At 49.4% G+C, this 23,824-nt stretch overlaps 1 protein-coding gene across 20 annotated transcripts in view; it reads left to right on the top strand.

The window, feature by feature from the left end:
• PPFIA4 (PTPRF interacting protein alpha 4) overlaps positions 1-23,824 on the top strand; it is a 49,916-nt gene that overhangs the window by 18,283 nt on the left and 7,809 nt on the right. For 7 of the 20 annotated variants that reach the window (XM_021063604.1, XM_021063605.1, XM_021063607.1 and 4 more), the window contains exons 10-27: positions 1,602-1,685; positions 1,981-2,112; positions 2,464-2,526; positions 3,205-3,296; positions 5,329-5,440; positions 7,222-7,430; positions 8,892-9,132; positions 9,560-9,595; positions 9,811-9,944; positions 10,244-10,410; positions 12,425-12,518; positions 12,994-13,075; positions 13,621-13,821; positions 14,477-14,539; positions 15,114-15,140; positions 17,338-17,513; positions 21,312-21,409; positions 22,141-22,316. In XM_021063604.1, the coding sequence (XP_020919263.1) occupies positions 1,602-1,685; positions 1,981-2,112; positions 2,464-2,526; positions 3,205-3,296; positions 5,329-5,440; positions 7,222-7,430; positions 8,892-9,132; positions 9,560-9,595; positions 9,811-9,944; positions 10,244-10,410; positions 12,425-12,518; positions 12,994-13,075; positions 13,621-13,821; positions 14,477-14,539; positions 15,114-15,140; positions 17,338-17,513; positions 21,312-21,409; positions 22,141-22,316 (2,187 nt within the window). The remainder of the gene's footprint in view (positions 1-1,601; positions 1,686-1,980; positions 2,113-2,463; positions 2,527-3,204; positions 3,297-5,328; positions 5,441-7,221; positions 7,431-8,891; positions 9,133-9,559; positions 9,596-9,810; positions 9,945-10,243; positions 10,411-12,424; positions 12,519-12,993; positions 13,076-13,620; positions 13,822-14,476; positions 14,540-15,113; positions 15,141-17,337; positions 17,514-21,311; positions 21,410-22,140; positions 22,317-23,824) is intronic. The other 13 variants (XM_021063615.1, XM_021063617.1, XM_021063618.1 and 10 more) reach the window with 6 other exon arrangements.

The raw sequence follows: 23,824 nt of genomic DNA on the forward strand, positions 1-23,824 counted from the left end.
ACCCACAGGGATGTGACAGCCCCATAAGAAGGGATGTAAGCATACTTGTAAGAAGCAGGAAACTGTGCTAATGCAAAGTACTGTGTGCACTGTGGTTAATACTTCCTGTTGTTTGGGTCTAAAATGGAAAAATTAGGACTTTCATTTCTAGAAAGGTGAAATCTGAGAGGAGATATGATCAAAGTTTATACATCCCTGGAGGGCATGGAAGTTTAGGCTGAACGTTTTTGTTTTTGTTTTTGTTTTGTCAGATTGAGGCATTCTGGATCTAGGGACCATCCCTGGCTATTAAAGGCTGCAGCTTTTGGATGAATAAAAGGGAATATGATTTTATCTGATGGATAGTTAACTTTATGGAGGTGTACAAATGAAAACATCCTAGGTTTGGAAGAGCTATGCATGGACATTGACATGCAGTAGATTAATCAAGAGAATTTAGGAGTGTTTACAGTGGTCGGAGGCTCTCAGGAGAACCTCATGTGGGATCACCATGGCTACTCCCTAAAGCAGTGGAGAGAAAGGAAAGCAATGTTTAGTAAGCATCCCACCCAGAGCCTTTGAAGGATAGAGTCTGGCCAGTGTGCCACTGTGGCAGCTTGGGGGCTCTGGGGATGGAACCTGCGGGCTGATTGTACCTCAGTAGGCTCAGGATCAAGTTTGCTTCTGCCACTGACTGGCTCTGTGATCTGGGGAAAGTCACTCCCTCCCTAATTGGATGTCTGTGTCATTATCCCTATGATGATGTCATCATCTGTCAGACCCCTAGGAGTGAAGGGCTGTTTAAAGTGCAGCAGAAGACATTATATGTGAGATGCTGAACAGTCAGTTTTCATATCTTCCAAAAGTGACAAGAAGTGATTAATATGTTCAAGCAGGTCATAGTAGGAGGGCTTTAAGGACGGATTTCCTGACTGTAAGATGTATGATAGTCTGAAATATCAGAAGAGACAATAGGGTCTCCATCGCTGAAGATACATGAAGGGGAGACCACTCTACCTGGGCTGGTTTAATAATAAAAGTAATCACCATGGCTAGAACTTGTTGAGTCCTTACTGTGTCCTAAGTGCCATGGATTATCACTTTTAGTCTTCATAGTGGGCACCAGTTCTATTATTACAGTTGAGGAGACGAAGGCTCATAGAGGTTTAGTAACTTGCCCAAGGTCACTCACCTGGGAAGGGAGGGAGCCAGGATCTTGAACTCAGGCAGTCTGGCTTGAGTCCATGCTCTTAAGTGCAATTCCATTTATCTGGAGGCTTGGAGGAGATTTATGAAAGCTCATGCTTTCAAGTGGAGTTTTTTCTGGAAGTGTGGGGAGAATTTATGGTCTCGAGCTGCTAGCTCCAGGATGTTTCAAGGCTAGCCCTGAGCAGGAAGGAGGGGATGTGGGTAGGGGAAAACCTAGCAGGGTTTGGGGTGCTTGGGAAGAAAGGCAGTGGTGGTAGCAATTATGCTTCCAAGACGGTAGGTGGAGAGCTTGGCTTCCTTGGTCCCTGAGACCCTGATCCCCAAAGACCACTCTGACATGGGTGCATGGGAGACAGGGTCCGAGCAGGAATGCAGTTGATCTACAGGCTGCACTGACCCATTCCTGCCTCTAGGCTGAAGAAAGGCATGGCAACATTGAGGAGCACCTGCGGCAGCTGGAGGGACAGCTGGAGGAGAAGAACCAGGAGCTGGCAAGGGTGAGGGCACCAGGCTGGACTCTCAGGCCCCCTCTCTGTCCCAGGCAGCATCCCAGGGTGGTCTGTGGACAGGGAAAGGAGGAAGAGTGGGAGCTGGGGCAGGACCTGGCTAGGGACAGAGACAGAGCCACAGAGGGGTGGGAGGAGGTGGTCAGGAGAGCTGGAGAGAGGGGTCCCCAGAAGATGAGATGTGGACAGGTGAGTGGGGTGGAACCACAGCAGGAATGGGTGGCTCCCTGGGAGTGCTGCGAGATGGCCCTAGCGTGGCCTGGTCCGAGGTGGGCTGGCTACGCAGGTGCGCCAGCGGGAGAAGATGAACGAGGACCACAACAAGCGGCTGTCAGACACCGTGGACCGGCTACTTAGCGAGTCGAATGAGCGCCTGCAGCTCCACCTCAAGGAGCGCATGGCAGCCCTGGAGGAGAAGGTGCTGTGGGTGGCTGCTCTGCTGGGAGGGGCGGAGCTGGTGGAAAGGGGAGGGGCAGGCCGGGGTGTGGGTGGAAGGGTTGTGAGAGCTTGGTCAGGGGCGGGGCCGGGAGGCGGGAGGCGGGGCTGGGGCAAGGCGGGCGAGGCCGGGACTGCGAAGGGGTGTGGAGTGGGCCTGGAGTGAGGCTGGAGAGGAGTCACCTGGGCCGGGTGCGGGGGTGGGGGTCGGCTAGAGAGGTAAGGCTGGGAGAGCGAAGCCGAGGGCAGGTTGTGCAGGGAGAGGAAGACAAGGAGTGAGCTAGAATAGAGGAGCTGGGGGCGGTGTTCTTGGCTCACAGCTATTCTCCCCCAGAACACGTTGATCCAAGAACTGGAGAGCTCCCAGCGGCAGATTGAAGAGCAGCACCATCACAAGGTACCCAGCTGCTGGCCAGCTCTGCCAGCCTGGGAAGGCTGAGCTTGCTGTGAGGAAAGAACACGCCTGTGTTTCATGCAGCTGCTCTGAAACCTAGCACTGTGCTAGCCAGCTTGTTAGTCCATGTACCTATATTATTTCACTAATCCTCACTAAAGCCTTTCACAGTAGATGCATCACCACCCACCTGTAAAGAAGAAACTGAGCCATAAGCGTAGGGCAGAGAGTGGGTAGCAGAGAGGCAGGGCCCAGTGAAGGACTTGACTGAAGGATTTGTTGGGGCCTCAGACCTGGTGAGGCTCTTGCTGTCTGGTGATCTGGGGAGGATTAGCCACTGTCCCTGCCCCAGAAAGGACAGTGAGGTCTGGGAGTTCACAGGGAGCCCTTCTGCAACATGGCCCTATTTGCCATGTGTTTATGTGGTAGTGAGGGCTCAGCAGGCCTGCTCCAGTAGAGTCCTTACAGACAGACTCCTCTTCAAGCCCTGCCCCTACCAACCCTTCTGCTCACTTTCCAGTTGGACCTCTTCTCTCTTGGTGTCATTTGTGGGCTAGGCCTTGGGCCCCTGGCTTTGGACTTTGCAGTGCATTCTTCTGCTTCTCCCCAGCTGTGCTGTCCTCTTTGTCCCTTTCTTCCCCTTCCTCATCCCTTCCCCCACCCTGGGTCTGCCTGGCACAGGGCCGCCTCTCTGAAGAGATTGAGAAGCTGCGCCAAGAGGTGGACCAGCTGAAGGGTCGAAGAGGGCCATTTGTGGATGGCATCCACTCCAGGTACTGGAGCACAGGAGGCTGGGCATGCTGGGTGGGGTTCTGGACAGGCCTGGATGGACCCTGAGGAAGGAGACTTCCTCCCACCAAAAGACCGCCAGGACCTCAGGGTCCTCCGCCTATTCAGGGTGGGACACTGAGGCTTAGAGAACTTGGAAAAGCCATCAAGCTCACTTGAGCAGTTTAGAAAGGAGTACCTGTGCCCTGAAGTTGCTGAGAGGCAAGCAAAGTGCAGGATGATCCCTCCTCACTGCCGTGGGACCCAGGCCATGATTCCTGCTTCCTCGACCGAGGGCATGCCCTTGGCAGGGGCCCCACAGGGCCTGCTCGTGGAGAGTTAGCTGGTTTACTCTAGTGCATTTGGGACACGGTCTTTAGGGCTCTGGAGGATTTCTGTCTCAAAATCAGGGCCCTCCTAGGTACATGTAGCAGGCAGTGGGCAGAAAGGCAGCAGGAGAGATTGAAATGAGGCATCAAAAACTTCCTTACTGTTGGAAGTGGAGATGCCACGTTATCCATACAGTTATGGTGTCTCTTTTCCTGAAACTATTTTAAGAGATGGTGAGTGGAGCTTTCTACCTAACACTTGAATTAGGCTCACGTTTTAGGGAACTTCTGGATTTTTCTTCACACTTTGTAAAGCAGCTGTCATTGAAGTCAGACCTCAGATCTGCCCTTTGTTCTCTGCCCAGAGAAGCAGGGTGATGATCGAGAAGACTAAAGTGGATGATGCCACTCAAGGTTCATGGCTCCTGGATATTTTCTCTCCAAACCAAAGTCTCTTAGATAAGAACTCATAAGGTTCCCTATGGTCATGCTCTTACTCTCTCTGGGAAATAGGGATCAGCTTCCTTGAAGAGAGGTTAAGGAAAATGTGTGCATGTATATGTGCAGAGAGGCAGGGCTTAAATTAGGGAAAGGAATGTTGAGCCTGAAGAAGAGAAGCGTGTGAGTTTCTGGAGTGGTAGAGGCTTAAGTATCATCTTCGAGTTTATTAGGAATTATTGTGTAGGAATATGGAAAGAAGCAAGGAATAAAGACAGAAAATGGTAGTTGGAATTTCTCCAGCTTCTTCGTCTTTTCTGAGCAACCAGAAGAGACCAACCCCTCTCTCCAGTTAATAAGTTGGCCAGGAGTACACTGTTTGCCACTGCTTGCTTTCCTTAATGGCTGGGAATCCTTGGTTTTGACTGTTAAAGCATTATCCCCACCATGGAATTGGGACTGAGTTGAAGCAGGAAAGAGGAGGATAAGCAGAAACTCCCCTCTCCCTCCAGATACCTGTGTAATCTCTTGTAGGTTCACCCTGTCCCTTTGTTCTGAGTTCCCTCCGGTTCTAAACTGGGAAGGCGTAGGGAAGAAATGTCAGTACGAGAGGCTTCCAGATATTCCAGAGGATTATTGCTGTGATCTTAACATTTCAGGGTTGGGATAGACCCTTAGGACTGTCAAAAATGCCTTCTCTAGTTCATGTCTTTGATACAGTGTCAGGGCCTCCTGAAGCTTCCTGAGTATGCCTGGGTTGAATTTCAGCCAGGAACTCAGTCCAAATTGTAGGGAGACCAGAAGAAGCTGCTGAAGAGAAGACCAAGAAACAAGGATGCTCAGAGCTAAAAAGACCTATGGAGATCATCCCTTTCAACCTCTCTTAGTGCCATGAACCTCCTCCCACCATTCTTGTCAGATGGCAGGAGAGCTTCCACCTGAATACTTCTTTGATGGGGAGCTTGGCTTTTTTAGAGCCATTAGTTGGGTCATTAGCCAACTCTTGCCATTCAGAGGTACTTCTTACATAAGTGGAAAGCTCCCTCTCTAGAACTTTCTCTCCTGGATCATTCTGATCGTGGAGCACACCAGAGACTAAATTTAATTTCTTGCTTACATGGCAGCCCTTAAGTCATTTACAAAAGCTCATGCCCTGCTAAAACTTCTCTTCTCCAAGCTAAAGATCCCTTAACTCTCTGGACCTAGTGGGTATAAGCTGGGGGTGTCAGCCCTCAGGGCTTGTCTTTTCTTCCCCCATCCACCACTCAAGGGCACACTTGGGCAGTGCAGCGGATGGGCGGTTCTCCCTGAGCACAGCTGCCCATGCACCTCAAGGTTTGCATCGTTGCTACTCCTCGGCACTGCGGGAAGAGTCTGCCAAGGTGAGGAGGTGGAAGGGTGAGGGCGGACGGGTCTCCCCTGGGGAATTTGGGGTCAGTTCTGCCGTGTGCCTGGCTCCGGTTTCACAGACTGGCTGGTGTGTGGTGCAAACCTCCCCCTGCCCCCCCCCCCGCCCCGTGTCAACAACAGCTGCAGCCCTGGGGCTGGGGCCATCATTAGCTGCAACAGCTGTGCCCCGCCTCGCCTCAGCCTCCTGGTGGGCAGGAGGTAGGGGCTGGCGGGTGACTAGTCCCTGAGGCCCCACTGAAGTTTATGCATGTGTGCCTGGGTGTGCAGGCACGTATTTCTGGTGGTCGAGAGGGGGAGGCACTGCAGGGGCAGAGTGGAATTGGCAAGCTTTCTGGAACAGAAGCTGTGGTTTAGGGGGGAGATGAAGAGAGGATGATAGGTAAACTGGCCCTTAGAGTCGCATCTGAGTTTTCTGAGAAGCAGCTGTAGCTCATGCTCAGCCTGCCTAGGGAGACTGTAAGGGAACAGGAAAGATTCGGGGCAGAAAAGGACTGACTTCAGTCTTTTGGGAAAGTCTGATTCCTTCCTAGCCTCAAGATTGTTAGCCTGCTCTCTCTTGAGCCCAGGTTCCCTGCATGATCTAGGACACCAGAAGATATAGGTAGAGAAGGTGGGAACTCCTAGTCTGATGGGGCAAGATTCATCGCTGCCTCTGGAAAGCCCCTAGGGGGAATCAAAGTCTGAAATCACCTCTTTTCTCTCTTCCCCCTCCCCCTTTCCTCTTTCTGTTTATAACGACACAGCAGCTGCCCAGGAGCTCAGTCTTAAGGCTGCAAGAGTGGAAAGAGCCCTAAGAGGAACTTGTGGGTTTGGGTTCTAGAGAATGGGGTCAGAGATGGCCTCTTTCCTTTTCTTCCCCAGCTCTTTTCACTCTCCCAGCCCAATTCTGTGCTCTTTCGTCTTGAGGGCCTTTGTCTACTGAAGGTGTTTATAGAATGATTTTTGAGAAGCTACCCTCTCTGAGGTTTAACCAGAGGGTCTTGTAATGTGCTGAAACTCTGTGAGACACAGGACAGTCAGGCCTACTTGGCTTTCTCTTGTTCCCTACATCTAGTCACCTTTTGTGTTAATAGAAACAAATAGCCTTTATATGGTGCTTACTTGGTGCCAGGCACTGTGCTTAGTGCCTTTCGTGCTTTTCCTAACTTAATCCTCACAGGTACTTATGAAGTAGCTGCTATTATTATCCTATTTTATAGATGAAGAAACTGAGGCACAGAGAGGTTAAACTTTCCCGTGGTCGTATAGCTGGTGTTTGGTGGAGCCAGGATTCAAAGCAAGGCAGTCTCTGGAATCTGTTGCTAACCATTCTGCTATCTGGCTCCTTGGGTTAGAGTAGTATTTCTTAGATTTTAAGATACAAGTAAATTATCCAGGGATCTTGTTAAAATGCAGATTCTGAATCAGTAGGTCTGAGATGGGGCCTGACAAGCTCCCAGGAGATGCCAGTGTTGCTGGTATAGATGGGAAGGGCCCTGCTCCTTAGCATCTCATGTGCCTTTTTTTTTTTTTTTTTTCCTTTTCTTTTTTGGCCGCCCCCGAGGCAAATGGAAGTTCCCAGGCCAGGGACTGAATCCAAGCCAGAGCTGCAACCTATGCCTCAGCTGCGGCAATGCCAGGTCCTTAACCCACCACGCCAGGCCAGGGATTGAACCAGCGCCTCCACAGAGACAAGCCAGATCATTAATCCACCGCACCACAGCAGGAACTTCTCATGTGTCTTATTACTACTCTACCTTCCTTCTTTGCTAAGGACTGGGAGCCATCTCCACTGCCTGGGGTGCTGGTCCCCGCAGCCACCCCTGCCTTTGACAGTGACCCTGAGATCTCTGATGTGGATGAGGATGAGCCAGGGGGTCTGGTGGGCTCCATGGACGTTGTCTCCCCCAGCAGCCACTCAGATGCCCAGACCCTGGCCATGATGCTGCAGGAGCAGCTGGATGCTATCAACGAGGAGATCAGGTTAGGGCAGGGGTAGAGGGCCTGGGAGGTGCCTTGAAGGACAGGGGTCCTTTGTGTTTGGTCACTGCAGGAGAGATTCTACATGTGCTTGCTTGTCTCTAACAGCTATACCTTAGAGAGCCACAGTCTAGGAACCTAGTACTGGACAAGGAGGGACAGGACCTCAGGTTAACTTCTCAGACTTCATTGTTCCTTCCAGGGCCGAGTTCCTGAAGCTCTGGTAGCTAAACATAATCACTAAGAGTGTAGCTCCCACATACTGAGCCCAGCTCAGGGTGAGAGCTCTTGTCAGTCTTACCCTTACCACAGGCACTGGGGGAGGCAGCATCATTTCCATTTTATAGGCAAGGAAATAGAAATCAGGGAGATTAGGTGATTTGCCCAAAATTATGTAGTAAGTGGCAGAGCCAGGATTCAAACTCAGGTCTAAACTCAGTGCACTGTGCCATACCTCGCATCCCTAATAAAGCATCAGACAGAAACCAGTGGCAGGGAAGGTTACGAAGACCTGCACTTTACCCTGCCTTTGTAGAGAGTTTATTGATGTTCATGGCAGACAGCAAGGGAAAATCCAAACCAGAGAACATCAGAACTTTACAGGGAGGTAAGGTTCATCTGGTTCAGTGGTTCCCACACTTTTGGGTTTCTCAGACCAGCCAAGAAGAAAACACTAGACACTCACTCACGCAGGGAAGGGTACTAACATAGCACTGCTAACTTTCATGCTGCAAAGTAAAGCATTAAGGGTAATTACCATTTCCTATCACCACCATTCTACAAAAGAAAGGACATTTTAACATCCCTAAAGTTAGAAAGACATGCTCTGAGAATAAAGATGGGCCCTGCTCCTGAAGGGCAGTTGGCATCTTTATACCTGTGTGTGTGTGTGTGTGTGTGTGTGTGTGTGTGTGCGCGCGCGTGCGTGCATGTGTATGTGAGTACATACACACACTCCTGCCCGAGTGCCTCCCCGCTGCACATAACAACATTATCACTGTATCACTGTTACTCTAAGTTCTCCAAGAAACAGGAGAAACTCCATCAGGGATCTGCATCAATTAAAGTCCTGTATTTAGAAACCACTGACTTAGACCATTCCTGACATTGGGTATGTTGGGAAACTGAGGCTCTGTAGATGGTGGTAGGCCAAGAATTCTGACTTGTAGAAAGGTTTACATTCCACTGACTAAATCACCTCCTTTCCTAGCAACTGCATTGGTTAAACTATGGAGTTGTGTTACATTAGGCCAGCTAACAGGAAAGATAGCACATTGTCTAAGCTTCAGTGGAAGAGAACCAACTGTGCCCAGAAGATTTTGTATGTCCTGGCAATGCCAGAAAAAACCTGATGTTGCCCTGTGCCTGGGGTCACCAGGTGGTGAATGCAGGGAGTGCCCACACCTGCCCTCTGCTGGTCTTCTCTGGGGCAAATGGTGAGGTCCCATTTTGCCTACTTCGCAGGATGATCCAGGAAGAAAAGGAGTCCACAGAGCTCCGTGCTGAGGAGATTGAGACACGAGTAACTAGCGGAAGTATGGAGGCCCTAAACCTGACCCAGCTGTGCAAACGTGGTTCCATCCCCACCTCTCTGACTGCCTTGTCCCTGGCCAGCGCATCCCCTCCACTCAGCGGCCGCTCCACACCTAAGCTCACCTCCCGCAGTGCTGCCCAGGACCTGGACCGAATGGGGGTCATGACCCTGGTGAGAGTCTCAGGGCAATTGGACAACACTGTCATCACTGGGCTCTGCCTTGGGGTTGGCTGAGGGGAGTTGACAAGGCACAGCAGGGCTTGATTGGGCCCCAGCCTCTTATGATGATGTGTGCAGGCCCCAGCATGCCAGGCACCACCTGTCCTGAGTTAGGAGAGGGCTGTGTAGTGTTTCCTTTACCCTCTCCCTTGGATGGTGCTTAAGAAACTCACCCAGTGCCCATACCTCTTTCTCTCTTCCAGAAGTAGCCCTGACTTATTTTTTTATGCCAGCTTTTTCTTCTGCTGTGATATTCTCTCCAGGCCCATGTGAGGCCCTGAACCCTATCTTCTCATCCTAAGACCCCTGGGCTCCCCTTGGGCTAACTTTCAGGCATCCAAAGGGTGAGTCCTAGCTCACCTTTCATTCTCTCTTCCAGCCCAGTGACTTAAGAAAGCATAGGAGGAAGCTGCTGGTGAGTGCTGCCTGATGACCCAGGTACTAATAGGTTAAGTCTCCCAGGCCCTTCCCTTCTGGCTTCTCCCCTTTGGGCCCTCGAGTCCAAGTCTGAACTCTGAGAGGCCCCTGGCCTCCCCTCTGCATTTCTCCATGTTCCTCTGCCTGTCTGGGCTGGGGAGGCAGGCCCCAGATATCTCCCTCTATCCCCTGACTGCTCCACTGTCTGTTCAGTCACCAGTGTCTCGGGAAGAGAACCGAGAGGATAAAGCCACCATAAAATGTGAGACTTCTCCTCCTTCCTCACCCAGGACACTGCAGCTAGAGAAGCTTGGCCACCCAGCCCTGAGCCAGGAAGAAGGCAAGAGGTAAGTGGAGCAGACTCCACCTCGAGACTCTCCATCCCAAGTTTATCTCGTCCCTCTCTCTGCCTCTAAACAGGCTGCATCTTACCTGTCCCAGGTGTCTGAACATCTCACTTCTCTTTGAAACACCATCAGGGAAGGACATTCCCATGTCTCCTTTGGTCACCTGCTCTGATCATACCCCCTTACCCCCAACTCTGACACTTCCTGTAAGTTCTTCCTGAAGTCTAACTCCCATCTCTTCTGCTGTAATTTAAGTATGTTTCTTCTCATTCCACCCCTTCCTGGCTGTTATCCTGTAGTGCTTTGGAGGATCCAGGCAGCAACCCCAGCAGCAGCAACAGCAGCCAGGACTCCTTGCACAAGGGCGCCAAGCGCAAGGGCATCAAATCATCCATCGGCCGCCTGTTTGGAAAGAAGGAGAAAGGCAGGCTGATCCAGCTGAGCCGAGATGGAGCCACGGGCCATGGTCTCTGTCCACTCCTAGTAAATGGGTGCAAGTAGGGGGAAGAAGCAGGAAGGTGTCCTTGGATCCAGTCTTCTCTGCCTGTCTCCCAGGACCAGTGAGCAGAAGCTACAGACACACAGACTTCAGCTCTGAAAAAACAGTTTTCTCTTAGAGCTATTTCACAGTGGGAAGAGCTGTTTTATGACATGGTAGCTCCTGCCACGAGAAGTGTCAGGTGTCAGAGGATGGCTGTTTATTTGGTATGCTGTGGAAGGGGTTCCTGTATTGAGTGTGAAGTTGCCCTCTGAGGTTCCTTCCAGTTTGGAGGTTTCCTGATGTACTCTGCTCAGAACCATCAGGAGAAATTCCTTGGTTCTTTCTCAAAGCGAGTCAGTTTTAATGTAGAACTTATTCCTAGTACATCTTGCCTCTAGGGCTCAGAACATCATAATGCCTAATCATGGTTTTGTAGACATTATATTCAAGTAAGTGTTTGGGCGGGGGTAGCGTTATTACCCCCTCTGTGATAATCCAAAGTTCTGGCGTGTGCTTGGCATGTGGTAGGCACACAGTAAATGTTAGCTGTCTTCCTCTCCCATTCCTTTTCCTTTCTTCTATGTTCTCCCTTCCTCTCTCTCTTACCCTCATCTAGTCAGCTATTTGTTCAATAGACATGTATTAACTACTTTAAACAAGGCTTAGTATTAGGTATTGGAGCAACAGTGCATTCCTTCAAGGAGCTTAGTTTCTCTTTCTTCTTTTTTTTTTTTTTTTTTTTTTTTTTTCTTTCTGTGGGGCTGCACCTGTGGCATATGTAGTTTCCCAGGCTAGAGGTCAAATTGGAGCTACAGCTGCCAGCCTGCACCACCGCCACAGCAATGCCAGATCCAAGCAGTGTCTGCAACCTACACCACAGCTCGTGGCAACACCAGGTCTTTAACCCACTGAGCGAGGCCAGGGATCGAACCCTCATCCTCATGGATACTAGTCGGGTTCGTTACCACTGAGCCACAATGGAAACTCCAAAGAGCTCAGTTTCTAATGAAAAGGAAAAAAAGAAATGATTCCAAAACAGTATTAAGATAGCCATATGCTTTGGGTGCTTCTGGAACTCAGGTCAGCCTTGGAGCAGTAGGGGGCTACAGTAGCAGCTGGCCAACACCTGGGCAGAAGCTTGAAGGCTAAATAGGAATTAGCTAAGCTAAGAAAAGGTGTGTGTCTGAGGGGAAGGGAGTGGGAGAGTTTTGTATGGACTTGAATCTATTCTTAATGGGGAGGGAAGGGGGTGGAAGGAGCAGAAAAGGGTAAGAGCCAGCTTCCTCAAATGGGAGGGGCAGGGCTGAGAAGGTCTTTCGTGTGAAGCCTTATGATTTCCTAAGTTCCCCACACCATGTCGGCACCTAAACCTAGGACAGTATCCTGGATCTTGACAGCCGCTGCCCTCTGTGCACTTCTAGGGAGTTACTTGGACTTAAATGAATTCTGAGATCCTGCCCCTGCCATGAACTCTATAGGGTTCTGCCACTGGTTTAGGAAATCCTTAATAGAAGAGGACAGAGCTATGCATGTTCCCTTTTACAGTTCGTGCAAGTACAGGACCCTGAGAAAGAGGCCCAGACACACATCTCTGAGCGTGCCTGTTTCCGCACCCTCAACCCAGGTCAGGATAATCATGCCTGAGCCTTGTACCCCCTCTGGAATTCTGTGTTTCCAGTGCACCTTGGTTTGGAGGAAGGACAAGTTCTGTCTAGGGTTCACTGCCATAACGGGGAATAACTTTGGTCCATTCAGCTGGAAAAAACCTCCAGGGCTGAGGCTCCCAGGGAAAGACTCCCTGGGCTTCAGGTGACCTATGTAATGCCACTGTGGGACTGCCTGGATGTAGGGATTTTGTGTGGAGGCTCCAGGAATAATAGGGGTTCCATCAGGCCCTCTTAGTTTGTTACAGAGGAGCCTCCTGCTGCTCCCAGCCATGGCCCAGGCCAAGGGAAAAGAAGCAGAGGGCCAAGCTGATATGCCATCTCTTCCCTTCTAGTTCTGCTGACAGACTCCGAACTCGGTCTGCAGGAGCCCATGGTGCCTGCCAAGCTGGGGACCCAGGCAGAGCGGGACCGGCGGCTGAAGAAGAAGTAAGAGCCACAGGCCAGGTTCTGCCTGGGTGGGGCCCAACCCCTCACCGGCTGTCCTTCCCCCGGGCTGCCATGGGAATGAACTCAGGCACCCAGAGCTCAGCAGGGCCCTTTCTGAACTGAGTTGGCCTGGTCTGAGTGGGCACAGCAGGGGCCAGGAGGTTGTTCTTAGGGTGACCTGAGTGGGAAGGAGGTGCTGTGGGAGAGTGACCCAGTACCTAGAGATCTCTGGCAGAGCAGACTGCAATGTCCAGGTATCAGGCCATGTGCAATCAAAGTAAGAGCCCTTCGCTTCTGGGGATGGAGAGGTGTTGCTGCTTCGTGTCTTGGTGTCACACTGCCACAGGCATAGAGCAGTGATGGGGAGCAGGGCTAGTGGGACTCCAACTCTTGGCACAGCCCATGGACCCTGGGAGTAAGCACGGATGAGAAAAAAAGGAAAGACTAGTGAGTCTGTTGTTCCTCTTCCTGCAAGACACCAGCTGCTTGAAGATGCTCGCAGAAAAGGAATGCCCTTTGCCCAATGGGACGGCCCTACTGTGGTCTCCTGGCTAGAGGTAAATCTAGACAGAGGAAGTGTAAGTCTGCACAGGGGTCCAGTGGGAAGGATGTGTGGAGTGGGACACGGACTCCTTGGGCCGAGGGGTGGTAGTCCTAGAATTTTCCCAGCATGTTTTTCCCCTGCCCAAATGCAAATGTGCTGTACCCAGCATTGAGCCATTCCCTGCCCCCAAACATACACACCACGTATTTTGGAGGACAGAATTGATGCTGTATACCGATGCCTCTTGGGTAGCTAAGTCTGTGTAAGGGTAACTAATCATTACTGAGCCATAAGACTTTCACAGATAGTCATCATCCTTGGCATGTTGGTAAAATCCCATCACCTTCCCAGGCCTCAGATTTTTCATCTGTCAAATGGGGAAAAGAGGCATTTGATAATGGTAATCTCCACATTTCTAAATTCCTCTGCTCTGCATTTGCTATTTTCAGACCATGAATGAAGCTGGGCCCTTGCCCCTCAGTATTGCCAAGCTCTAGACAATGGAGCCCAGATCTGGGAGAATGGGCTTAACTCAACCTCTGTGTCCCATATCTGCAGCTCTGGGTGGGGATGCCTGCTTGGTATGTGGCAGCCTGCCGGGCCAACGTCAAGAGTGGTGCCATCATGTCAGCCCTGTCGGACACAGAGATCCAACGGGAAATTGGCATCAGCAATGCCCTACACCGGCTCAAGCTCCGGCTGGCCATCCAGGAGATGGTGTCGCTGACCAGCCCCTCTGCCCCACCCACCTCCAGGACTGTGAGTAGCCTCTCCCTCATCCAGGACATTTTCAGAAGCACCAGAATAGTTTTTACAAAGTCTCACATTGGTCATTGGAAAGACCGTGGCTGTGAGTCCTTCCCCTTCCATCCCCACAGAGGGTTCCACCATGTCTCTAAGAGGAAGTAACACTGATTCTAGAAGGACTAGTTCCCTACCTCCCACTCACCACTCATGGGTTCCATCTCCCTACCCCTGCTCTGCCAGTAATTCCGGATCTTTGGGAAGTGTTTCCATGGTGGTACTTCTGGGGTTCTGTGTCGTTACCAGATTGGGGGAAGTGAGGAAGTGGAGCATTTATAAACTCTGGTCCTCCAACCTCTCCACAAGAATGTAAACCACTCTATGGACCCCTTTGGTAGTCCATCTCTCTGACTGGGGTCACCCCTTATTCCAGATTCACACCGTTTATTCATGTTCATTCAGAAAACATTTGTTGAGTGCTTCTGTGTGCCAGGCACGGTACTAAGCAGTGCAGATACAGTGATGCAGGAGAGCTGCTCAGAGATAGACAGTGTGCAGAGTTCTGGGCTGGGTCTGTGGGAGGACTCAGGGTTGTCCTTGGGGTTCCCAGCCTGATGGGGATCCTAGGGAACCACACACAGGACCACCTAGTTTTCTTCTCTGCCTACAGTCTTCTGGAAATGTTTGGGTCACCCATGAAGAGATGGAAACTCTGGCAAAATCCACTAAAACAGTGAGTCTGGCCCTGAGCCCTGGGCCTGGGATTAGGGCTGATGACTTGCACAAGATGGGACGCCGGAGGGGGTTGCAGCTGCTCTCATATGAGATTGGTATCCCTGCTGTGTGATGGCGTTCTGTCCTTAGGATGGTGGGTTGGTGGGAAAGAAGTGAGAATGGGAAGAGTTCATGTGTGGGGGATGGCGGGGGCTACCTCCCAGGGGGTCACAAGCTCACCCTGGGCCACTGGTGTACTGCAGTGAAGAAGAGCAGGGCTTGAGAGTGCTCTGGCCTGCTATAGGCCTGAAGCCAGAGTCCTTACCCCTGTGCTTGCTCCTCAGTGTTGAAACAGGGATGGTTGGGAGAACTTGGCACCTTGCTTGGCTGTGTTTTTACTACACACACATTTGATCCCCTCTCGCTGCAAACACAAACAGTGCACTAGCCTTATGTGCTCTCTTAATTATCCCAGCAAGCTTTTCCTAGTCACCCGTGCAGCTACTGGGGTGTCTGCTCCTTCTTCTTGGGTTGAGGCTGCCAGGTTTCTTGACTTTGCCTGTTTTCCCCTGACATGCTGCACTCGTTCCTAGGACAGTGAGGAGGGCAGCTGGGCTCAGGTAAGACCCCCTCCCCTTGATCAAAACCATCTCTCAGCAGTTTGGGGCAGTGTTCTCCCAATAGGTTCACTCCCTGGCAGGACTCTATGAGCCCCTGGTCTCTTAGGTTTCTCTGCACACGAAGAGCCCTAGACATAGGTTCTCTCCTCCTGCTGAACTCCCCTCCCCACTCATTCCCCTTCAGCTCCTTCTTCTGGTTTCTCACCATGGCAGCTAAGGAACCTTGGAGGGCTGTGGCCCCAGCATGCCTGCCTGTTCCCCTCACTTTGTCCCTCTTCCCAGGAGTAATGAGACTTAGATTAGTACGAATCCTCTTCCTCTTCCTGTCTCTCTCAGGGGTACCCCTGGTGAGTTAAACAAAGGGCTTTCATGCATTCACTTGGTAAGCAAGGATTTATTGAGCAGCTACTAGGGGTATTAGGCCTTTCTGTGCTCTCTGGATACAGAAGAGAGCAACCTAAGGGGAGATGCAGACAGTAAACAAACAAATAAATGGACAGTATGTCAGATATATAAGTGCCATGAAGAAAAATGAAGCATGGAGCAGCACTGTGTATACTTACTGGGCATCCCTATCAGTACGTGACCAGCTAGATCAGTTTTTATTCTCATAGTAAAACGCTATTCAGCAAAGGAAATGGATGATTCAGACATATATTTGTAAAGTGAAAAATGTTAAGTCCCCAAAGATTTTCTATAAAAATTTGAGAGCAAGCAAATTTAATCATATATTGTTTAGATATACATTTATTTGTGATTATAAGAACTGTAAAAAAAAATTTTTTTTCAAGCAGGGTAATGATGGACAGAAAACTCAGTATGGTGGTTACCTCTGGAGGGGCAGTAGGACATAAGATTGGAGAAAAGAACATAAGGACGGGAGTTCCTCTTGTGGCTCATTGGCTTACGAACTTGACTAGTATCCATGAGGATGCAACTTTGATCCCTGGCCTTGCTCAGTGGGTTAAAGATCCCGTATTGCTGTGAGCTGTGTTGTAGGTCACAGATGCAGCTCGATCCTGCATTGCCGTGGCTGTGGCTGTGGTTGGCAGCTGCAGCTACCTAGCCTGGGAACTTCCATATGCCATAGGTGCAGCCCAAAAAAAGCAAAAAAAAAAAAAAAAAAAAAAAAAAGAACATAAGGATGCATGCAATGGTGTGTAGATAACACAGATGGTGTCCAGAGATGTTAACTTTATGTTTATGCTTAATCATGAACATAGGCTACATATATTTTATATATATATATATATATAATCAACTATTTCATCTTAAAAGATAACAAAATAAAATTTTCAATTCTTAAAAAGTCAAGTAGAGCAAGGAATGAGACTGATGAAGAGTTACCATTAAAACTCTTTCTAGGAGTTCCTGTCATGGCACAGCAGAAATAAATCCGACTAGGAACCATGAGGTTGCAGGTTCAATCCCTGGCCTCACTCAGTGGGTTAAGGATCTGGCTGTGAACTGTGGTATAGGTCAGACCCCTAGCCTGGGAACCTCCATATGCTGCAGGTGTGGCCCTAAAAAGACAAAAAAACAAAACAAAAAACCTATTTCTAAAGATAGCTGGTCAAGGAGGTCCCTGCCCTGAAGGCAGGAGGAAACTGGCCTCTCAGAACCAGACTGGATGTGAGTGGTGCACGTAGTGGGGGTGGGGGCAACACACCAAGGACATTGTCTTCTGGAGAGACAACCAAGCCTTAGAGAGCTGAGCACTTGCTATTCAGATGCAGGTCACCATATTTTGTTTTTCTACATCTTTAGCCAAAACCTAACTCCCTTGTGGACCACATGAAGCCAGCTTCCCAAGTGAAATTGGCTTTCTTTGCCACTTTGCAGGTAATGTAGCCTGTCCCCTGGGCTCAGCAGGCTTGAGGCTGAGAACTTACCTTCCAGCACCACAAATGCATTTCATAGTCAGCAGGAAAGATTTCCTGTCATCTGCTGCCTAGATAGTTGCTTCTGTTCATTAGTGCGGATAATTGATAAGTGAATAGAAATGTATCACTTCAGGATCTGAAAAAATTCCATTTAAAATACCCACCTCTTGCCTCTACCAGCCCCTGAGGGAAAATAAGCTGAAATTTTATTGCACTGCCATGGAGACTGAGTAAGGTTTCTCACAATGATACACCAGCTGCGACCTACTACCAGCAGTGCCTTTGCCCCCAGCCACCTCCCTCTTGTTCTTCAGACACTGGCCTATGGGGACATGAATCATGAGTGGATTGGGAATGAGTGGCTGCCCAGCCTGGGGCTTCCCCAGTACCGCAGCTACTTCATGGAGTGCCTGGTGGACGCTCGCATGCTGGATCATCTCACCAAGAAGGACCTCCGGGTCCACCTGAAGATGGTGGACAGCTTCCACCGGTGAGCCAGGCTGGGACCTGGGTCCATCTCCCAACGGGGGTCTTCACCAACCCTGGGACTCGAGTCCAGGAACAGAGGTGCTTCCTTCTCTTTTCGTCCCTGTTCAGGGTGGTAACAGGTCTCCCTTTGGGGAAAGCTTGATCTTTGCTTCCCCTGCAGTTGGAGAGTTTAGTTCTCTCACCTGCATCCCTGAAGACACAGTCATTTCTCCTTAGCTTCACTTGGAAAATTCTCTCCCTGGGTATGAATTTGATTTCTTGTTTTGGGCTTTCTGAAATTTCTCTACATTTACAATTGAGAAGACTCGTGATGAACCCAGCCTCTATTTTAGGTGTCTTATATCTTATGACAAGAAAGCTCTTCCTGAACTCTTGCCCTGCCAGCATCCCATATCTGAGCCTCTCAGCCCTAAACTCACACCCTTTTGTACAGGAAGTCTTCCAGTCTTCTTCTCCCCATCGTTGAGAAGGTCTTCTATGCAAAAGTGTCTGCGTTGGAGATCTCAAAGGGGCAGCCTGAGGGCAGAATTTGGCCCACAGATGTATTTTGTTTGGCCTCCATTATATATTTTAAAAATTATGACTTCAGTTGCCAGTATTTAAACACCAGGAAGTGTTATGCAAAATTCTAGATGTCTAGATTCCACCAGAAAGCTCTGTAAACATATCCCAGCATGGAAACAACCAGCTGGAGCTAGAGCGGCAGCCCTCCCTAAGACATAGGTGTTCTCCAGACCTACCTAGCCCCTCCAGCAGGCTCCATTCATTTGAAATGCCTGCTTGACACCAGGCAGCATTGGAGTTGGAGAGTAAGGTGGGTGGTAATGGTTCCAGGAGTTAACAGTTTTTAGGAAGTCCTTTTTTAACATCTAACTTCAAATTGCACAGGCTGCTGTTTGAGCCAGGTCTTTTGCCTTGAGTGGTTAATGTGACAAATGGTGGAACTGGGAGTGTGTGGCTTTGCAAGGTTCTTTCAGGCCTCTGCAGATGTCTGTTGGCCTCTCAAACTCATAAACAGAAAATTATATTGGGTTGGGACCTACTTAGCCTCCACATTTTATGAGTAAGGAAACTGAGGCATAGGAAGAAGCAATGGCCCAAGGTTACTCAGATGATAGCAGAATGCAGGTCTCTTGACTCAAATCCAGTTCTCTTGCCACCACACTGCACAGCCTCCTATGCTGGAACCCCTAGCTGTGTCTGTCCTCAGCACCGCCCCTCCCTCACCACTGAGTCTAAAAGGGAATCTTTTGTCTCTGTCAATCTGGGAGGTTGCCAGGCCTGGTTGCACCTGTCCCCTCCTCAGTGATTGATAGGACTGAGGAGAGAAGGGCCATTCCCCGCCAAGCTAAGATGTGCCTGAGCTGCTAGAGGATCAGACAGCCCAGTCCCACCCCCCATTGTGAAAGTCCTCCCCCGGACCCTATGCCCACACCCTAGGAGAGACTCTGAGCCTGTACACATGATTCCAGATTCAGCTCTAAATCTTTGGCACTTCAGCTTTCTAAAGCAGCTCCACATTTCTTACCTCAATTATATATATAACTGTTTTTATTCCACTTAATATTTCATAAGCATATATTATATCTTTAAAAATTCTTTTAAATCATATTTTTTAATGATGAGAAAGAGATATTTAAAAACTCTCCTTTCAGCAGTTCCCATTGTGGCCCAGTGGGCTAAGGACCCAATGGTGCCTCCATGAAGATGCGGGCTTAATCCCTGGCCTTGCTCAGTGGGTTAAGGATTGGCATTGCCACAAGCTCCAACATGGGTCACAGATGGAGCTCAGATCCAATATTGCATGATTGTGGTGTAGGCCCCAGCTCAGCTCTGATTCAACCCCTAGCCTGGGAGCTTCTATATGCTACAGGTGTGGCCATAAAAAGAAAAAATAAAATAATTAAAACTCTCCTTTAACAGATGGGGAAAACCAGTCCAATAGTATCACCAGATCACTCATCCAACTGGTTACTGAATGGAGCTAAAATGCTTCTTTCTTGACACTCAACTCCAAGCTCTTTTCCTTAGACCATAGTGTTCTGTTGAGCAGGTTTCCATGAGAATCTCCTGCTTTGATAGGAGAACAAGCATAAATAATCAGAAATGTCCTCCTAAAATTGGTACCATGGCTGAATGCCTGTGATGTTGCAGGGGCTGGTCTAAGCCCTTTCATACCTGATCACCTCTAATTCTCACAGCAGCTCCACAGGAGAGGTATGACCCCCATCTCCCTTATGGCTGAGTGCCTCTCAGCTGGGAGGTGGCACAGCTGGCATTCAAACCCAGGATGATCTGACTTTAAGCCCTTTTATTTTGTCTATGCTATGCAACAGCATAGGAACTGGACTAAAATTTATAGTGAGATTTGAAATCAGAGGCATTTCCAGCTAAGAGGTGTGTGTGCATCCACCCCCATCCAGGGAACCAAAGCTTAAACCAGTGGCTTGAGCAATAGATGAGTGCCTTGAGCCAGAAAAGAATTCCTAGAAGTGGTATCTCTGAGCTCTAAGGGATTGTTTTAGGCAGATGGGCTACCTGTGTAGAACTGAGGGGAGAGGAGGAGGGAACAATCAAGAATAATTTAATCTCACAAAGCAATGACCTCAACATAGAGTCAAAAGCAGTTGGAGTTGGGAGAGACCTTCTATTTCTCCACTTTATAGATAACAAAGCCCAGAGAGACTGAATGACAGAGTAGTTCAACTTAAGAAAGAACACAGCAGTGAAAGCTGCCCAAGATGGAATGAGCTGCCTGAAGAGGCAGTGAGTTCCCCATCACCAGAGGTGTCCATGCACAGGTGTTCATAATACTCAGAAGGATGCTATAGGGGTGACTCCTGCGCTAGGTGGGAGCTTGGACTAATAGCCCATGGGGTCCCTTATCGCCTATAGATTCGTTAGTTCTTGGCCTGGCTTAGTTATTATTTATTGAGTGCTTACTGTGTACCTGGTACTTTTGAATGTACTTTAGTGCTTATTTTATTTCATTCACTTACAGTGTTTACTATGTGTCAGGCACCATTCTGGGGGTTTGAGATATATCAGTGAATAAAACAAAGCTCCTTGCTCTCACAGAGCTTACATTGTAACTGGGAGAGAGACAAGGAATTATAAATATATAGAATGTTAATAAATAAAAAGGTAGTAGGAAAAAAGACTAGAATAAGGGGAATTGGGAATGTGGACTGGGGTGTTGCTGGTGATGTTGCAGTTTTAAATCAGGTGGACAAGGTAACTACTGAATAGAAAAGATAACATTTGAGCAAAAACTTAAAGGAGACAGGGGGTGAGCCATACAGCAGTCTAGGGGGTGAGGGGGGTGGTTCCCAGGCAGAAGGAGCAGCCACTGCAAAGGCCCCAGGGCATATATGCCATGTGTATTTAAGGAACAACAGGCCTGTGAGTATGGGGACAGGTCATGTGTCACTGTAGGCCATTGTAAAGACTCTGAGTGAAATGGGGACACAGAACATCTGTAGGGAGTCTTTGTCATTCCAGTACCTGGAGAGGGAAGAAGCTGTTGCTTTCATTCAAAGAACTGTCCTTCCTCAATCAGGCCCACACTCTAGCTGAGAAGGATGACTTGGGGTAGGCAGAGGGGAAGAAGTGGCCTTGGGATGGTTCCTGTCTAAGCCCCGGGGGAAGGAGGAGCAGGAGTAGGCTGGGATGCTCTTTGTGCTGGAGGCATGTAGGTCTTGATGTGCTGTGGCCAGTGCTGGGTGTGGGGCAGATGTGGCGGCAGCATGGCCCCACTGAGGCTGTGGCTTGGGGTGGGGGTGGGGCTGTGTGCCTGCAGAACCAGTCTTCAGTATGGCATCATGTGCCTGAAGAGGCTGAATTATGACCGGAAGGAGCTGGAGAAGAGGCGGGAGGAAAGTCAGCATGAGATCAAGGGTAAGCATGCCAGGCTCAGTGGAGCCTCCTCTGGAAGGTGTGGGAGCAGCCTTGGGGGAGCAGGGGCTGCCTCACTGATCTCTGCCTGGGGCTGAGTGAAAGGAAAGGCATTTTTTGCCTCAAAGAAGCTCCAAATCTGAGAGGGAAGACACAGCCCCCACCTTGGGGAGCAGGGAGTTCCCAGTCTGATGACAGAGACCCAGTCCATGCCCAAAGGAAGCTGTCAACTGGTGGAGAAGAAATAGTCCCTGCCCAGTTACCTCCCCACACACCAGACAATGACCACCAGCTGGACAAATGCAATGAATTCCTTTGGATAGTGCTATAAACGGGCATGAGAAAGTGTTCATGGAACTTGGTGATCTGGGTGGGGTTGGACAGGAAAGAGAGGCAAGTCTTAGAAGAGGTCTTGAAGGTAGAAAGAAGAGGGCCAGCCATTCCCACCTTGGGGCAGGGGATGCCTTGTGCCAGGGCTCTGAGAAGAAAGCCTATTGGCCTGACCCTGAGTCCTGCAGGCTGGCAAGAATGCAGTGATGTGGTGCTGGTTCTTCAGCAACCCAGGTGCCAGGGAGGACAGAAGGAAGACATAGAAATTTGAGGTGGGGAGAGTGGTTAGGAGCCAGAGAAGAGGGTGGACTGGGGCTCTGGGTCTAGGGGCCTCGATTTCTGTCCCTGAAGGGGCTTTGGCCAAACCTGTCTCTTTCTGTTCTTTTCCTTACCCTCCCCTCCAGATGTGCTGGTTTGGACCAACGACCAGGTGGTACATTGGGTCCAGTCTATTGGGCTCCGGGACTACGCTGGAAACCTGCATGAGAGTGGTGTGCATGGTGCTCTGCTGGCCCTGGACGAGAACTTCGACCACAATACATTGGCCCTGGTCCTCCAGATTCCCACTCAGAATACCCAGGTGGGCATCCTTGTCATGGATCTCAGTCTCAGTCTCTCCCTCTCTTCTACTCTCTTGCTCTCCTTCCCTCTGATATTCACAGGTTTATGGATTTGTGGGAGGGCTTTTGGGGGGCCTGTTCTATAGGGGATCACAATGTCCTCACACTTCCAAGTGGTCCCTGTGCATAACCAAGCCCCTAGGAAATAAGTGTCCTTCACATACAGAGTGCAGGTCTAGAATAGTGTGCTAATCCCCATACTGCAGTGGGCATCCCCATCTCCTCCCAGCCCCATCTTTGCAGCTGAGATTTTTCCTCAACCTGCTTTTCTGACTTGAATTTTCTTAAAAGAAAACTAGCCCTGAGACCCAGAAGGACCAGAGAATGCATATCTCCTTTGTGTCCCATCCTAGGGATCTGCTCCTGGGTCCCCAAGCTTAAGAAAGCTAAACATACCAAATAATACAGCCCAGAGCTTCCCCATGCCAGGACTTTGTCTCCCTGTCAACAGCTCAAAAGATTAGCTATTTCCTTCCATTAAATTTCATAATTATTACGGAGCTGTCATCTAAGAACATATCTAAATTCTCTTGAACCTATTTATATGTTTGACCTTTTTAACTTCCGATGGGTAATGGACTCTAGAAGTACTTCTTGATGTATAAAGTACTTCCTGATTTTCTTTGTCCAAAATATAGCCCCCATGGGCTCTCCCTGAGAAAGAGAATTGCCTCATCCTACTTGTCTGTGATTTGGTACCAATGTTTATATTTGACCGATTCTCACCTTCTGTGATTCTGTAAAATCTATGATTTTGTTGCCTCTGGGCCTGAGCCTTTGTCTCTCCAGACAGAGTGGTCTTAATTCTTTTAGCCTTTCCTCATATAGACTTGTCTCTGTGCCCTGATCATTTTAGCTGCCCTTGTCTGGACTGTTTGCAGCTGTTACCTCTCTTTTGAAATTCAGCCACCAGAGCTGCACAAGCTATTCTGGGAGCAGACGAGTTTTTGCTTGTGCAAGGGTAGGGCTGGGTTGTCTTGTAATTCTGGGTAGTGTATTGGCTTTTGGGGGTGATGGCAGCACACAGGGCCAGGGTGTCCTATAGGCTCTTTGCCATGACCTGTCCCAGCCAGTCATAATGGATAGCACAGATTCCCCCTCATTCTCCAGGAAGAGCTGAGATTTCTCCCAAGATGGAGTTTTTCTATGCTTGCTCACCTCCAACCACACTGGCTGCTTTCTTGCCCATTCACACAGCTTTGTGAAATGTTTCTGAAGTTTGTAAATGTTATAGCCACCTTTCGCTACCCAGAAGGACAGTGTCATCTGCATGCTTGAAAATTAACTATGCTTCTCCTTTCCAATCATTTATAAAAATATTATGTTCCCAATACTAAAGACTGTCCTTACAGATTACTGTGGTTAATATTTTCCACACAGAAATGGGCTTGTTTTCCTTTTTTCCCCTATCTCTAAATACATCCAGTTTTAGCAAGCAGTAAACATCTATAAACAGTAGCAGATCTAT

Source organism: Sus scrofa, chromosome 9 (genome assembly GCF_000003025.6).
Source record: "Sus scrofa isolate TJ Tabasco breed Duroc chromosome 9, Sscrofa11.1, whole genome shotgun sequence".
NCBI classification, from domain to species: Eukaryota; Metazoa; Chordata; class Mammalia; order Artiodactyla; family Suidae; genus Sus; species Sus scrofa.